This window comes from Balaenoptera borealis (assembly GCF_965194805.1).
Source record: "Balaenoptera borealis genome assembly, chromosome: 16".
Classification (NCBI taxonomy): domain Eukaryota; kingdom Metazoa; phylum Chordata; class Mammalia; order Artiodactyla; family Balaenopteridae; genus Balaenoptera; species Balaenoptera borealis.
Window position 1 is genome coordinate 22,865,139 of NC_138872.1, and position 13,552 is coordinate 22,878,690.

Below are 13,552 nucleotides of genomic sequence, written 5' to 3' on the forward strand. Positions count from 1 at the left end.
CCAACTCGGGGTTTGTCTAACCGGGAAAGAACTTTTCTGTTAATCTCTGAATCCGTAGCATCCCGGTAGGACTCAATACATGCTTGATGACTGTACTTGCAGAGCTTAGTAAAGATCATGTTTTGTTCCCCAGAAGTTTCCCTCGCTAAATCTGAACCCTGGGGTGGTTCAGTTGACCACTGAACTCCCAGGTGCCCACAACTTGGCCTGTAGGTTGTGAGTTTTAAGCGACTTTACTGGCTTAAGTTCAAGCATCCATCCACTTGAAATCTACTCAACTTCCCGTAAGGGGGTTGAAGTTTAACCTCTGCTTTACCCTCTGAAGTGTTCAATAGGAAAGTGGTGTGATTTGCAAATTCAGTAAACTTTTGCAATTGCGGGGTGGAGCCCTCTTTGCTTAGGCTGGGTGGGAGGAACTAAAGAAGTGTTCAAGACTTAAAGATAGCTTGATGGGTGAAGGAAATTGCACTTCTCTTTTTCCCTACCACCACCCCCCCACCCCCCCACCCCCGGCCTTGGTTTTCCTCCCCTTCTGGGGTGGGATTTTTCTTTTGAGTAGCAGTAGGTGGGGATGAAGTAGTTTTATGTCTTCAAAACGTGATTGGCTATATTGTTGGCTGCCTGTTTCAGTGGTGTCCTGTAGATTAATTCATCAGTCTTCAGAATGATCTGTTCTCTTGACCCACAGTCTAATACTAGAAGACATTACATGCTTTTAATTGGTAAAAACTGACCAAGTGTTCACAGTTGCTCATTTCTTGCTGTCTGCTTTGTTTTGACCAAACTTTAGTCAGTCTTCTCTCTCTTCTACTGGCCTCTGAACTCCTACTTGCCCCCAAACTTGAGCAAGCACTAAAAAAGTGGAATATGCTCCTTGATCAGCTTCTCCTAAGAACTGGCTGACCACAGCCGGACAATGTCCTGTCAGACTGGGGTCACTTCCCCTCCAAAGATTCTGCTTATCTCTGCTTGCCCCTACTTTATCCTATTAAAAAACCAACCAACCAACCAAAAAACACCTTTCTGATTTTGAGCCACTTGCAGATTTCTGAGATCAGAACGTTCTCCCTATTGTAATAATTTTCTCCCTAATTAGAGTCTGTCCCTATCTAAGTCCAGATTTTTTAAATTGAAGTATAGTTAATTTACAATGTTGTATTAGTTTCTGGTATACAGAAAAGTGATATATATGTGTGTGTGTGTGTGTGTGTGTGTGTGTGTGTGTATATATATATATATATATATGTAGTCTTTTTCAGATTCTTTTCCGTTATAGATTATTACAAGATGTTGAATGTAGTTCCCTGTGCTATACAGTAGGACCTTGTTTTTTATCTGTTTTATACACAGCAGCTTGCAAGTCCAAATTTGTTTTTATTTGACAAAACTAAGCACAGGTGCTGGGTCCCTTTCCTCATTTTGGAATACAGTTTCACAGGAATTTAGAGACTGTAATCTGTATTTTTTCGTAGATGATGTGTTTGAGGTTCAAAGGCCACACAACTAGAAAAAAGCAGAGCTGGATGTTAAAGTTAGGTCTTTGGACTCCAGAATTCATGCCACTTATACCTTAACAAGTGTTCTCATCAAAATACATTGGATTTCCCTCAACAATAAGGGAATAAACAAACCAATAAGAAAAGAAAAAAAATGGAGAACATAACCAAAGTTATAAAGTCAACTAAGAACAAGGAAAAAAACACCTCAGTAGGAAAATGAGCAAAACACAAGGACAATTGACAACCAGCCAATAAAAACAGAAAAAAACATTCAGTCTTAACAGTAATTTTAAAAACACTGATTTTAAAATTTAGATAGAAAAATATTTAAAAATTGGTAATAGGAGAAATGGGTAATCCAATAAAGTTGATAGAAGTATCAATTTGCTTAACCCTGGACAGTTTGGGAATACCTTTTTACTTATAGAAAATTTCACTTGTAGGAATTTACAGAAACATTTGTACACTGTCCAAATAAATATATTCAAGATTATTCTTCTAACCACTAGTTATAAATAGCAAAAAAGTAGAAATGATCTAAATATCCATTGATAACAGTAGTAAATAATATTGATGATTAACAATTTATGGAGCATTTACTTTGGGTGAAGTACTATTCTCTGCACTTCATGTTTCATCTTATAAAATCTTTACAATAACTCTGTGACATAGGTTCAGTTATACTCATTTTAGTGGTGAGGAGCATAAGGTTCAGAAGAAATTGGTTAAATGTATTATGGTACATCTGTATTGTGGAATAAAAGACAACCATTAAAAATGATGAAACTACATCATTAATAATTGTTAATAATTGACAAGAAAGATCTTTATGACCTATTAGTTGGGAAAAATAGATTATAAACAACATAATTTCATTTGTGTAAAATTACATAATTGCATAGATAAATGTCTTGAATGTTGTTATCTAAAATATTAATGATTATTGGGAGAATATGAGTAAGTTGATATTTTATACTTTATATTGTTTGGATTTTTTATATTGAATATTTTTTATGCTTGAAAAACACCCCCAAAAATGCCATTTTCATTTAAATGTTTTTTTCTTTCTGGAAAATTACATCCTCATTTTCTCTTGTTACCTTTAGAAGGACTTTTGTTTGTTTGAAAATAACCCAGTGTTCTGGAATCTGAGGTCAGGAAGGTCTGGAATTAATTATATAGAAAGATAAAGAAAAATAAACCATGTGGGACTTCCCTGGTGGCACAGTGGTTAAGAATCCGCCTGCCAATGCAGGGGACGTGGATTTGAGCCCTGGTCCGGGAAGATCCCACATCTGTGGAGCAACTAAGCCCGTGAACCACAGCTACTGAGCCTGTGCTCTAGAGCCTGCGAGCCACAACTACTGAGCCCGTGTGCCTACAGCCCGTGCCCTGCAACAAGGGAAGACACCGCAATGAGAAGCCCGCGCACCACTACGAAGAGTAGCCCCCGCTTGCCGCAACTAGAGAAAGCCCACGTGCAGCAACGAAGACCCAACGCAGCCAAAATAAATAAATAAATAAATAAAAAATTTTTTAAAAAATGTATATAAGCTTTACTAAACAGATTGTTTGCTTTCTTTGGAGGTTTTAGAACTAAGTCAACACGTGGAGCATCCCTCAGGCTATGGTTTTGACCTGACTATTCTAACAATAGACTGACATTTCTTTCCCTGCTCCCACCCCAAACCTCACCTGTTTCAGGAGGAAGCTGCCAGTTTTGCAGCTGGACTTCCTTGCAAATAATTTACTCAAATAATTTTTAAAATTTTACCTGGTTTATCAAAAAAATCCTCTTGGTATAGTTATCAAATTAAAATTAAGACTTTCCAGGCTTCCCTGGTGGTACAGTAGTTAAGAATCCTCCTGCCAATGCAGGGGACACAGGTTTGAACCCTGGTCTTGGAAGATCCCACGTGCCACGGAGCAGCTAAGCCCGTATGCCACAACTACTGAGCCTGCGCTCTAGAGCCTGCGAGCCATAACTACTGAGCCCGTGTGCCACAACTACTGAAGCCCATGCGCCTAGAGCCCGTGCTCTGCAACAAGAGAAACCACCCCAATGAGAAGCCCTCGCACCACAACGAAGAGTGGCCAACACTTGCCGCAACTAGAGGAAGCCCATGCGCAGCAACGAAGACCCAACGCAGCCAAAAATAAATTTATTTTTAAAAAAATAAAATAAAAAATAAATAAAATTAAGACTTTCCAAGTAGCAATCAAAAATGTGGTACTTGGCACAGTTTGTTGCCAGTACTGGGTGCTCAAAAAAATGTTGATCTGGGGGCTTCCCTGGTGGTGCAGTGGTTGAGAATCTGCCTGCCAATGCAGGGGACACGGGTTCGAGCCCTGGTCTGGGAAGATCCCACATGCCGTGGAGCAACTAGGCCCATGAGCCACAACTACTGAGCCTGCGCGTCTGGAGCCTGTGCTACGCAACAAGAGAGGCCGCGATAGTGAGACGCCCGCGCACCGCGATGAAGAGTGGCCCCCGCTTGCCACAACTAGAGGAAGCCCTCGCACAGAAACGAAGACCCAACACAGCCAAAAAAAAAAAAAAAAAGAAAAAAAGACCTAAAGAAGAAATACGTGGCGAATATCTTTTAAAAAAAAAAAAAATGTTGATCTGAGTAAATTCTGGTGGACCCAAATTGAAAGAAATCAAAAAGCATGTGCTGTGAATATTGAAATCATTCATTTTTTTTCTCCCTTTTCTTCCACAGAGAAGAAAATCACAGGTTCCATACTGCCCTTTCTTGATGACTCTCTTCTTGAAGACCTTGGAATAAGGTAAGAATGATAAAATTCACATTGTAGCCAAGCACACTTAAGACCTTTTTATTCACACTGAACAGACAAAGCCCAAGATTGCCGATATTGTGTCCTCATTTTAAATCTGCACAGGTTTTAAAACAGAATACCACACCTGCTGTCTAAGAGTTGTTTCTGTTTGTTTTTGCTGTGCAAATCCTATGTTAAATATTACTAATGATTCCTGTTTTTAAAAATTTTGCTAACAAGCCTTCATGAAGTTTGTAGTGACCAACTTTTTACTCTCAAGTTCAGAATAATTGAATTACACACTCCAGAAAATGTAGAAGAATTGATAGGAAAAAAATGTTGGCAAGAAAAATCAAGGCTACAACCCTATCTTGAGTATATTTCTAGGTCTTTCTAAAGCTACTTAAGGCTGGAATGCTTCCCTGGTATTAGATTTAAAGACACTATCCAAAGTAGTTTGGCACTTTTCAGTTGTATGATTTGGGACAATTTATTTAACCCTTCAGTTTCTGCACCTGTGAAATGGATAATAATAATGAGACAATGTATGTAGAGTGATTAGCACATGTTAAGCCCTTCATAAATTATATATGTAGGTTGAGATCCCTATATATGACTGGAGATTCTAGGGTCTAGATTTATGTAAGTCCACTTTAAATATCTCAGTTGAAGATCCAATCAATATTTAAACCTTCCTTAAAGTAGAGACTCTGTTTCTATTAGGGAATTGGCAACAGTGGTAAAATATGGTCTTTTCTTCTGGAATTCCACTTAGCTAAGTGTTGTTTGTGGAAACAGTAACCAAAGAATCAGAACAAAAGATTATACTGAATTACTTCATGCACTGTTGTTTGGTAATTGATAATGCAAGTAGATTGAGGGAAAAGATCACTTTAGAACATTTTACTGACTTTTAATAAGCCTCCTTTGGGTCAGAATCCTTGGGAACCTAATCTTGCCTCTTTCATAATTATGTATCAGCCCCCTCTGTCCCCCCAAAGCCCCCTTACTATCTATTTCTTATGTATAATAGTAGCTTATTGTTTGAACTGAATGGAATTTTTTCTAATAGAGTTTTGCTTTTAAAGGGAACCATATACTTTGTGGACCCAAATGCTGTTGATTTATTCAACAAATATTTATGGAGGGCTCACTATGTGTTAGGCATTCTTCCAGGAACTTGGGACACATGAGTTAACAAAATAGTAAAAATTCCAAAAGGAACACTGTATGTCATGTCTTTTTGTGCCCACCTCTTAAGTCTGAGGTGGATTCTGCAGTACTCCTTAGAGCTGTGTTTTCCTATACAGCAGCCACTACCTATGTGTTAAAATTAATTAAAATTAAATGAAGTGAAAATTTTAATTTCTCAGTTATACTATCCATAATTCAGGTGCTCAGTAGCCACTTATGGCTGGTGGCTACCATGCTGAACAGGGCAGATATAGAATATTTCCATCATGACTAAGTTCTCCTAGACAGAGCTGCCTTTGAGGATTTCAGTGGGATCCGTTGAAGTTGTTCACAGTGGTCCAATGCAACCAACTTATTAATGTACCCTTGCATTATTTTCCCCTCATTTCCTGTTTCACCTTTTCTAGTCCTCCACTCCATATCCCAGGATTCACATCCAAAATAAATTAACTGTATGCAAGCTCTTGTCCTAGACTCTGCTTTCTAGGGGGAATCCAGTTTAGACAAGTACTCCTGTATTTCCTCAGTTTTATGATTAACTGATGATGGTAAAAGATTTTTCTTAAAAAAAATGAGAAATATTGTCACATTAAATGTACACATCAGTTGTAAGAAACATTAGATTTCAGAAATGATGAAATATGGAAACAAAATCTTATTTTAGTCCAACTATTCTGGCTCAAATCTTTGTTTAAAGTATTTAATTTGCCATAGCCTTTGCCAAAACAAACACACCTCCAGGTTTTGGGTGGCTTTTTAAATATACTTTAATCAGTGATTTTTTTAAAAAAATTAAATATTTTTATTGAGGTATAATTGACATATAATATTACATTAGTTTCAGGTGTACAATGTAATTATTCAATGTTCGTATATATTGCGAAGTGATTACCACAATAAGTCTAGTACCCTCTGTCACCATACAAAATTACAAAGAAATTTTTTTTCTTGTGATGAGAACTTTAAGATTTACTCTCTTTGGAATTCCCTGGCAGTCCAGTGGTTAGGAGTCTGTGCTTTCACTGCCGAGGGTGAGGGTTCGATCCCTGATCAGGAAACTAAGACCCTGCAAGCTGCGCAAAAAAACAAAACAAAACAAAAAACAACCAAAAAAAGATTTACTCTCTTGGGTCAACAAAAAATTAATCAATATTCGATCTAAAGGAGAAATAGAGAGTTTTATTCAAGCCAACCTGAGGATTATAACCCAAGAGACAGTCTTTTAGAAAACTCTGAGGACTCTTCTGCCTGTTAGAAGTCAAAGGAACAGTCATATACATTTTCGAGATAACAGATTGTACATCAAAGTGACACACTGACATTTTATGTAAAGTTCACCAAAGATACATAGTCCAGATCTGCACATAGGAGCAGTATATCACCATGATCCCTTACAGGATTAGGAAAGGAAAAATTAATCTTCTAAGGAGTTACATTGTTGGCGTCAGAAGAAGGAAAAAAGCATTGTTTTTTACAGTTGAGCAGGCATTCCCACCTTTGAGGAGGTCTGGTTAATGTATAATGCACATTGCACATTAGGGAGGGCCCAGTACAAGCAGGGAACATGTTATGCTTAAATTTTCTTGCCCTGCTTAAAACATAAATTGTATACCATCACTTGGCAACTTTTAAACATGCACTACAACATTATTGACTATAGTCATCATGCAGTACATTACATTCCCATGACTTATTTATTTTAAAACTGGAAGTTTGTACCTCTTGAAGCCCCTTCACCCATTTTGCCCCCCCCCCATGTGATTTCTTTATGAATACAGTAGTTTCTTTTTGATTCCTAATTAAGTGATGAATACTGAGTATCCGTTGAGGAAAAGACTGGGCTGTGAGGTTGGTTTAGGTTTGGTATTATTTTATGCTGTGATTCCTGGTTATGCTCCACTGTGCAACTATACTTAACCTGTGTCAGTTACAGCTCTGCCTTAAAGTACTTCTTGGAGCCTGGCCTTTCCCTGTGCTTGATATTTCAAACTGATGAGGGTAGGGGAATAGTAAAACACAAGCTATGCTGCTTTAATGGTTTATCAGCTCTAATGATGCTTCTTTACATTCCAAAAAAATCATTCTTAGATTCTGTAGTTACTGTGGGTCTCGGGGGACAACATAGAGGTCAATTGTAGTACTTCTGGCTCCAAGTCTATCTAGGACTTTTAGCAAAAGATTTACATTTCAGTCTAATGAGCTAAAGGATTGATAAAGGCTAACCCCTTGCCTCCTGCTTCAGCCAGGTATCAGGCTAACATGCCTAGACCAATTAGTAAGTGTTAATGGAGCAAGAATGTGAATTATAGGATTTTGAGTTGTTTAATTCCTATTAAATTCTTTCTCAAGACTGGAGCATTATGAGTAATTACTGATAGAGGACGATAGGTATAAATGAAGCTAAAACCATATATATTTGATTCATGCATAATTCATACCTGATGCTCATAAGTCAAACTTGGACCTTTGCAACTCATCACTATAAAGAGTTTTTAAAATCCATGCATGGACTGATCACGTGACTGACAACCGCCCCTGCCAAGAAGTCTTACATTGTCCTCCGTTTCCTTTCATTGTCCTGTGTTTCCTTTCATTGTATCCTAGACATTTGCATTTGATGTGACTATTTCTTAGTTGATGTAAGCAATAATTATTTCTCTTTGAAAGTTATTTTGATTTGACAAAGGCTCAGTTTGTCAAACAAATGTAGTCTTCCTATATGTAACATCTTTGGCCAGTTTAGTTAGATAACTTTGTTCGCATACTCACCACTTGGTTACACTAATAAACTCCTAGATTCTTGTACTTAAAACGCTGCTGATGGGATAAATATTGAATTTAACATCAATAATAATTTCTATAACACCTGTAATCATAGTTAAAATCCTCCTATAGTTCTTGAGGGCAGGAACTGAGTCTTTTGTATCCCCAGTGCCGAACACACTGTTTAATCCCTCTCCAGCTCTGTGAGGGAGATAGTATTACATCTGTGCTATAGATGAGAACATAAGTGTACCAATAAAGGTTAAGTGACTTTTCCAAGGTCATAGAGATTCCACGTGCAGATGTGAGCCAGTTCTGCCTGATTCCAAAGACCTTTTTCATTATCACTGTGCTCTACTTCAAAGAGACTTACCTATCTTGAGATTTCACTTACGTGAGCCATGCAGATTTAGGATCATGAGGGTAGATGTTGGCCTCAATTAGGTTAAAGTAAGTTTGAAGTGTAAATTGAGCATTCAGTGATGTAGGTATGAGAAGTGTTGAAGTCTGAATTTACCAAGAGAGAAGAGGATTGAGGGCAGAAGAGTCTCATGTCTTAGAAGCAAAGGAAGGAGAGGGTTTCTAGTAGGAGTATGTTTGAATTATTAACTGTTCCTTTTAATCTGACTTCTATTCTAACAACCTAAAGTTGATTATATACTATTATATACTCCAGGGATTATTATTTAGCAAATAATGATAGATTTGCTTATCCTGTTATAATTTTAGTTCCTACGGGAAGAGAATAAAGCTGCTTAATAATATCCAACAACTGGATCAAGCTCATGTTTATACAATGAAGGTAAGAGGAATCTGAGTTTATTATTTTTTTAATATAAAGTGATATAACTGAGTTATGTAGAATTCATTTTTAAAAGAATGGAAAGAAATCTCTTTACAGTAACAGGATTGTGAGTAATGGGTTTTTACTTTTCTAAATTTTCTGCATTTTCTAAAATAACCACGAGAAAAACTAAAATATTTTAAGCACACAGAAAAGCAGAAAAGCACACAGAAAAGCCCAGCTTGTCAAATCTTACCGTTTTGCCTAATTTGCTTCAGATCTATTATTTTTAGAACAAAATATTAGAAACAATAGAAGGCCTCCTTTGTACCCCTCTTGAATTCTGTTTCCATCCTTTCTTCCCCAAGTGTTTAATCATTTTCTTGAATGTTTTTTTAGATTTTTACTACATATGTATGTATAGCCACAAACAGTGTATAGTATTGTTTTACATATTTTTTAAACATTTATAAATGGAATTTCATTCACAGTAAGTAACCTTCTAAACTTTCATATAATGTTATATTTTTGAGAAATATCCATATCGACACATATAGCCCTAGTTACCCCTTAGTCATAGAATAACTTTTAAATTAAAATTACTTATCAGTTTTGGTAAACTTTTTTGTCAAACAGTAGACCAAAGAATAGATATATGCCTAAAATTTGATCTATCAATAATTGTTTATTTCTCATCCCCCACCCCCTTCCAGACATTTCAAAAGCCCTGTTTTTCACACTCAGTGTCCCAAGAATCATTTTAACAAGCAGTCAACTGCCTAGCTCCCATCTCAGAAATTCTGATTCTGGGAACTTACAGTAGAGACCCAGAAATGTGCATTTTTCACAAGCTCTTCAGTATGGTTCTAATACCGTAATTAAAGAAATGTTTCTTGATTGGTTGGTGACAGGAAATGTACCACATTGTTTACGCTTTTGACATCTATAGGGTAAGAAAACTTAGTTTCAGACCTGGAAGAGGGGATGGGGGTCTCATTCCCCTTTTACACAGTCATCTTTTGCACTTTTCATCAGAGGTGCTTTATGTATTGAGTTATCTCAGATCCTATGAGCGCATGAATTTCAATTTTACTGTTACAAGTTAGTCTGCTTATTTTTCATTGAAAATCATGTTTGAAGATATTTAATAAATGTGTTTGGTTCAATTCCACAAGAATCTTCTTTTACAGACAAAGTAGTTGTTCTTAGAGCAAATCTGTTATTTGAGGAATGATCAAATCCCAGCCCTTTTTGAAAAAGTTACCTAATATTAAAAAACTTCATTTTCATGAAGAAGTAAATAGAAGAATCACTTACCAAGGATGATATCTAAATATTTTGTCCTGCAGTTGGGAGACAGTTGCTGTCATGCATTCTTTTTTGTCCTTTCTCAATAGCAGCAGCATGGGTGTTCTCATCAGGCAGGGCAGAGATAAGATGAGTTTTCTTCATTAGTTGAGATCATCTCAGATAATCTCTGAGGTCACATTTTCACAGTTTGCAACAAAAAATCTTTTTTTTTTTTAAAGAGCTTTTTAATTATTATTTACTTATTTATTTATTTTTGGCTGTGTTGGGTCTTCGTTTCTGTGCAAGGGCTTTCTCCAGTTGTGGCAAGCGGGGGCCACTCTTCATCGCGGTGCGTGGGCCTCTCACTATCACGGCCTCTCTTGTTGCAGAGCACAGGCTCCAGACGCGCAGGCTCAGTAGTTGTGGCTCATGGGCCTAGTTGCTCCGCGGCATGTGGGATCTTCCCAGACCAGGGCTCCACCCCATGTCCCCTGCATCGGCAGGCAGATTCTCAACCACTTTGCCACAAGGGAAGCCAAAAAAAACTTTTTGAAGTAATTTTCAAGGCAGTCAGTACTTTCATTTGCCCCTTGTATTTATTTTTTCTATTTTTCATTAAAAACAAAATTGTTTAACCTCATATATAAACTATAGTCATTGAAAATAGATCTTAATGCTACTAAGTACTTGAGTCGGTGAGTCACTGTCTAGTAATGAAATTGATACCTTTTTTGACCTTAGCTTCATCAGCAGTACAGTTGAACAAAGAATTGATTCCTACCCTAATTTGGCATCTACCTTTTTTTTTTTTTAACATTTTTATTGGAGTATAATTGCTTTACAATGGTGTGTTAGTTACTTTTTAACGTTTTTTTTTTAAATAAAAACAGCTTTAGTGAGATATAATTCACATACCTTGCAATTCATTCATTTTATTTTATTTTATTTTATTTTTTATTGAAGTGTAGTTGATTTACAATGTTGTGCCAATCTCTGCTGTACAGCAAAGTGACTCAGTTACACACAGATATATTCTTTTATTCACTCATTTTAAATATACAAGTCAGTGTTTTTTAGAAAGTTCACAAGATTGTTCAGTCATCACCACAATCTAATTTAAATTGTAACAGTTCTTTATATATTCAGGATACAATTCCCTTATTAAATATATAATATGCAAATATTTTCTCCCATCCTCTGGATTATCTTTTTACTGTCTTTTTATTTATATATTTAGACCACATCATGTGGCTTGCGGGCTCTTAGTTCCCTGACCAGGGATTGAACCTGGGCTCCCAGCAGTGGAAGCGCAGAGTCCTAACCACTGGACCACCAGGGAATTCCCTATCTTTTTAGTTTAGTTTTGTTTTGTTTTTTTAATCAGTATTGCCTCTTTGTAAATTTATTTATTTATTTATTTTTGGCTGCGTTGGGTCTTCGTTGCTGTGCGCAGGCTTTCTCTAGTTTCGGTGAGCAGGGGCCACTCCTCATTGCCGAGCACAGGCTCTAGAGCGCAGGCTCAGTAGTTGTGGCGCACAGGCTTAGTTGCTCCGCAGCATGTGGGATCCTCCCAGACCAGGGATCAAACCCGTGTCCCCTGCATTGGCAGGCGGATTCTCAACCACCATGCCACCAGGGAAGCACCCTCTTTTTAGCTTCTTGATGGTGTTCTTTGGAGCACAAAAGTTTTAAATTTTGATATAGTCCAGTGTATCTATTTTTGCTTTTGTCTCTTATGCATTTGGTGTCATATCTAAGAAACCATTGCCTAACCCAAGACTATAACCTCTTATTCTTGGCTTAGTTTTCTTCACGCTAAATTTAGTTCAATTGGCCTCTGAAGCCAGGAATTGCATAATAGTGAGGATGAAGTGCAGTGTTTGACATAGTAGGCACTAATTTGTCAAATGTATTGGTGATTTTTTTTTTTGGCCATGCTCTGTGGCTTTGGGGATCCTAGTTCCCTGATCAGGGATCTAACCCGTGCCCTCCCCACAGTGGAAGCACAGAGTCCTAACCACTGGATGACCAGGGAAGTCCCTGGTGAATTTTAAAACAGTGAAATGTCTGCCTAATATGTGTGAAATTATAGAATCACCACCTCTGAATCTTTTTCTGAGGGCTCCTGTTCCCCTTTCTTCAGGGTAGAACTGACCACTCCTTCTTTTGTTTCTTTTTCCCCATTCTCTTTCCCCACTACTCTACAAATAGATTCTATTATTTTTCCTGGGGGCAGGAATGGTAACTTACTCATCCCTCATCCCCAGTGCTTGGCATATACAGAAGGCAATAGAATTGTTTTATCCTGCTTGGCTAGTAACACAATAGAATATCATATACCTTTAAAAGTGATAAGTAAGTGGACCATGTGACTATAGAAGGAGTAGATTATATTAAATAATACTGGGAGACACCAGCTCTGAGACACCTTGGGCACCTTAGCCAGCCACCCAAGGATCTGGCCCCACTCACCAGTGGGCTGACACAAGCTTCAGGACAGCCCTGACCCTACAGCCAGCTGTGTCAGGAACCAGCCCCACCACCCCCCCAGTGGTCTGACACCAGCTCTGGTACCCCTGGGTCCTGCAGCCAGAGACCCCAGAACCCAGCTGTGCCCCTGCCATTGGGCCAGTACTAGCCCCAGGACCCAGTTTTACCCACCAGTGGGTGGGCATCAGTCCCAGGAGCTCCTAGACCCCGATCCTGCCCACCAGAGGGCAGACACAGGCCCCAGCACCACTGCAGCCCCACAGCCTGCCCTGTCAGGACCCAGCCAACACATCAGCAGTACAGCAGCAGTCCTGGGGCCCTACCTCCTAACCCTGCCCACCAGTAGGCCAGCTCCAGCTCTGGGGCACCTTGGGTGCGTCCGTCAGCAACCCTGGGATCCAGGCCCACCCATCAGCAGACTGTCAGCTTCGGGACCCCCAGGGCCCTGCATCCAGAGACCTCAGGACCAGCTCCACCCACCAGTGAGCTGGCACTAGCCTGGGACCCACCCTGGGCCCTGCACCTGCCCACCAGCAGGCTGACAACAGCCCTGTGACACCCCAGGCCCTGGACCTACCCATCAGCAAGCCAATACCAGCTCTGAGGTACTTTGGACTCCTCAGCCAGCCACCCCAGAATTCATCCCCACTCACCAGCAGGCTAGCATCAGCTTTGGGACACCCTAGAACTCACAGCCAGTAGTGTTAAGAACTGGCCCCACCCACCAACAGGCCAACACCAGATTCAGGAA

The 13,552-nt window shown here is 38.8% G+C and overlaps 1 protein-coding gene across 3 annotated transcripts in view; it reads left to right on the top strand.

Moving 5' to 3' along the window:
- Nucleotides 1-13,552, top strand: part of SAMHD1 (SAM and HD domain containing deoxynucleoside triphosphate triphosphohydrolase 1) — a 64,052-nt gene that overhangs the window by 971 nt on the left and 49,529 nt on the right. For all 3 annotated transcript variants that reach the window (XM_082361968.1, XM_082361970.1, XM_082361969.1), the window contains exons 2-3: nucleotides 4,223-4,289; nucleotides 8,967-9,039. In XM_082361968.1, coding sequence (XP_082218094.1) covers nucleotides 4,223-4,289; nucleotides 8,967-9,039 — 140 coding nt within the window. The remainder of the gene's footprint in view (nucleotides 1-4,222; nucleotides 4,290-8,966; nucleotides 9,040-13,552) is intronic.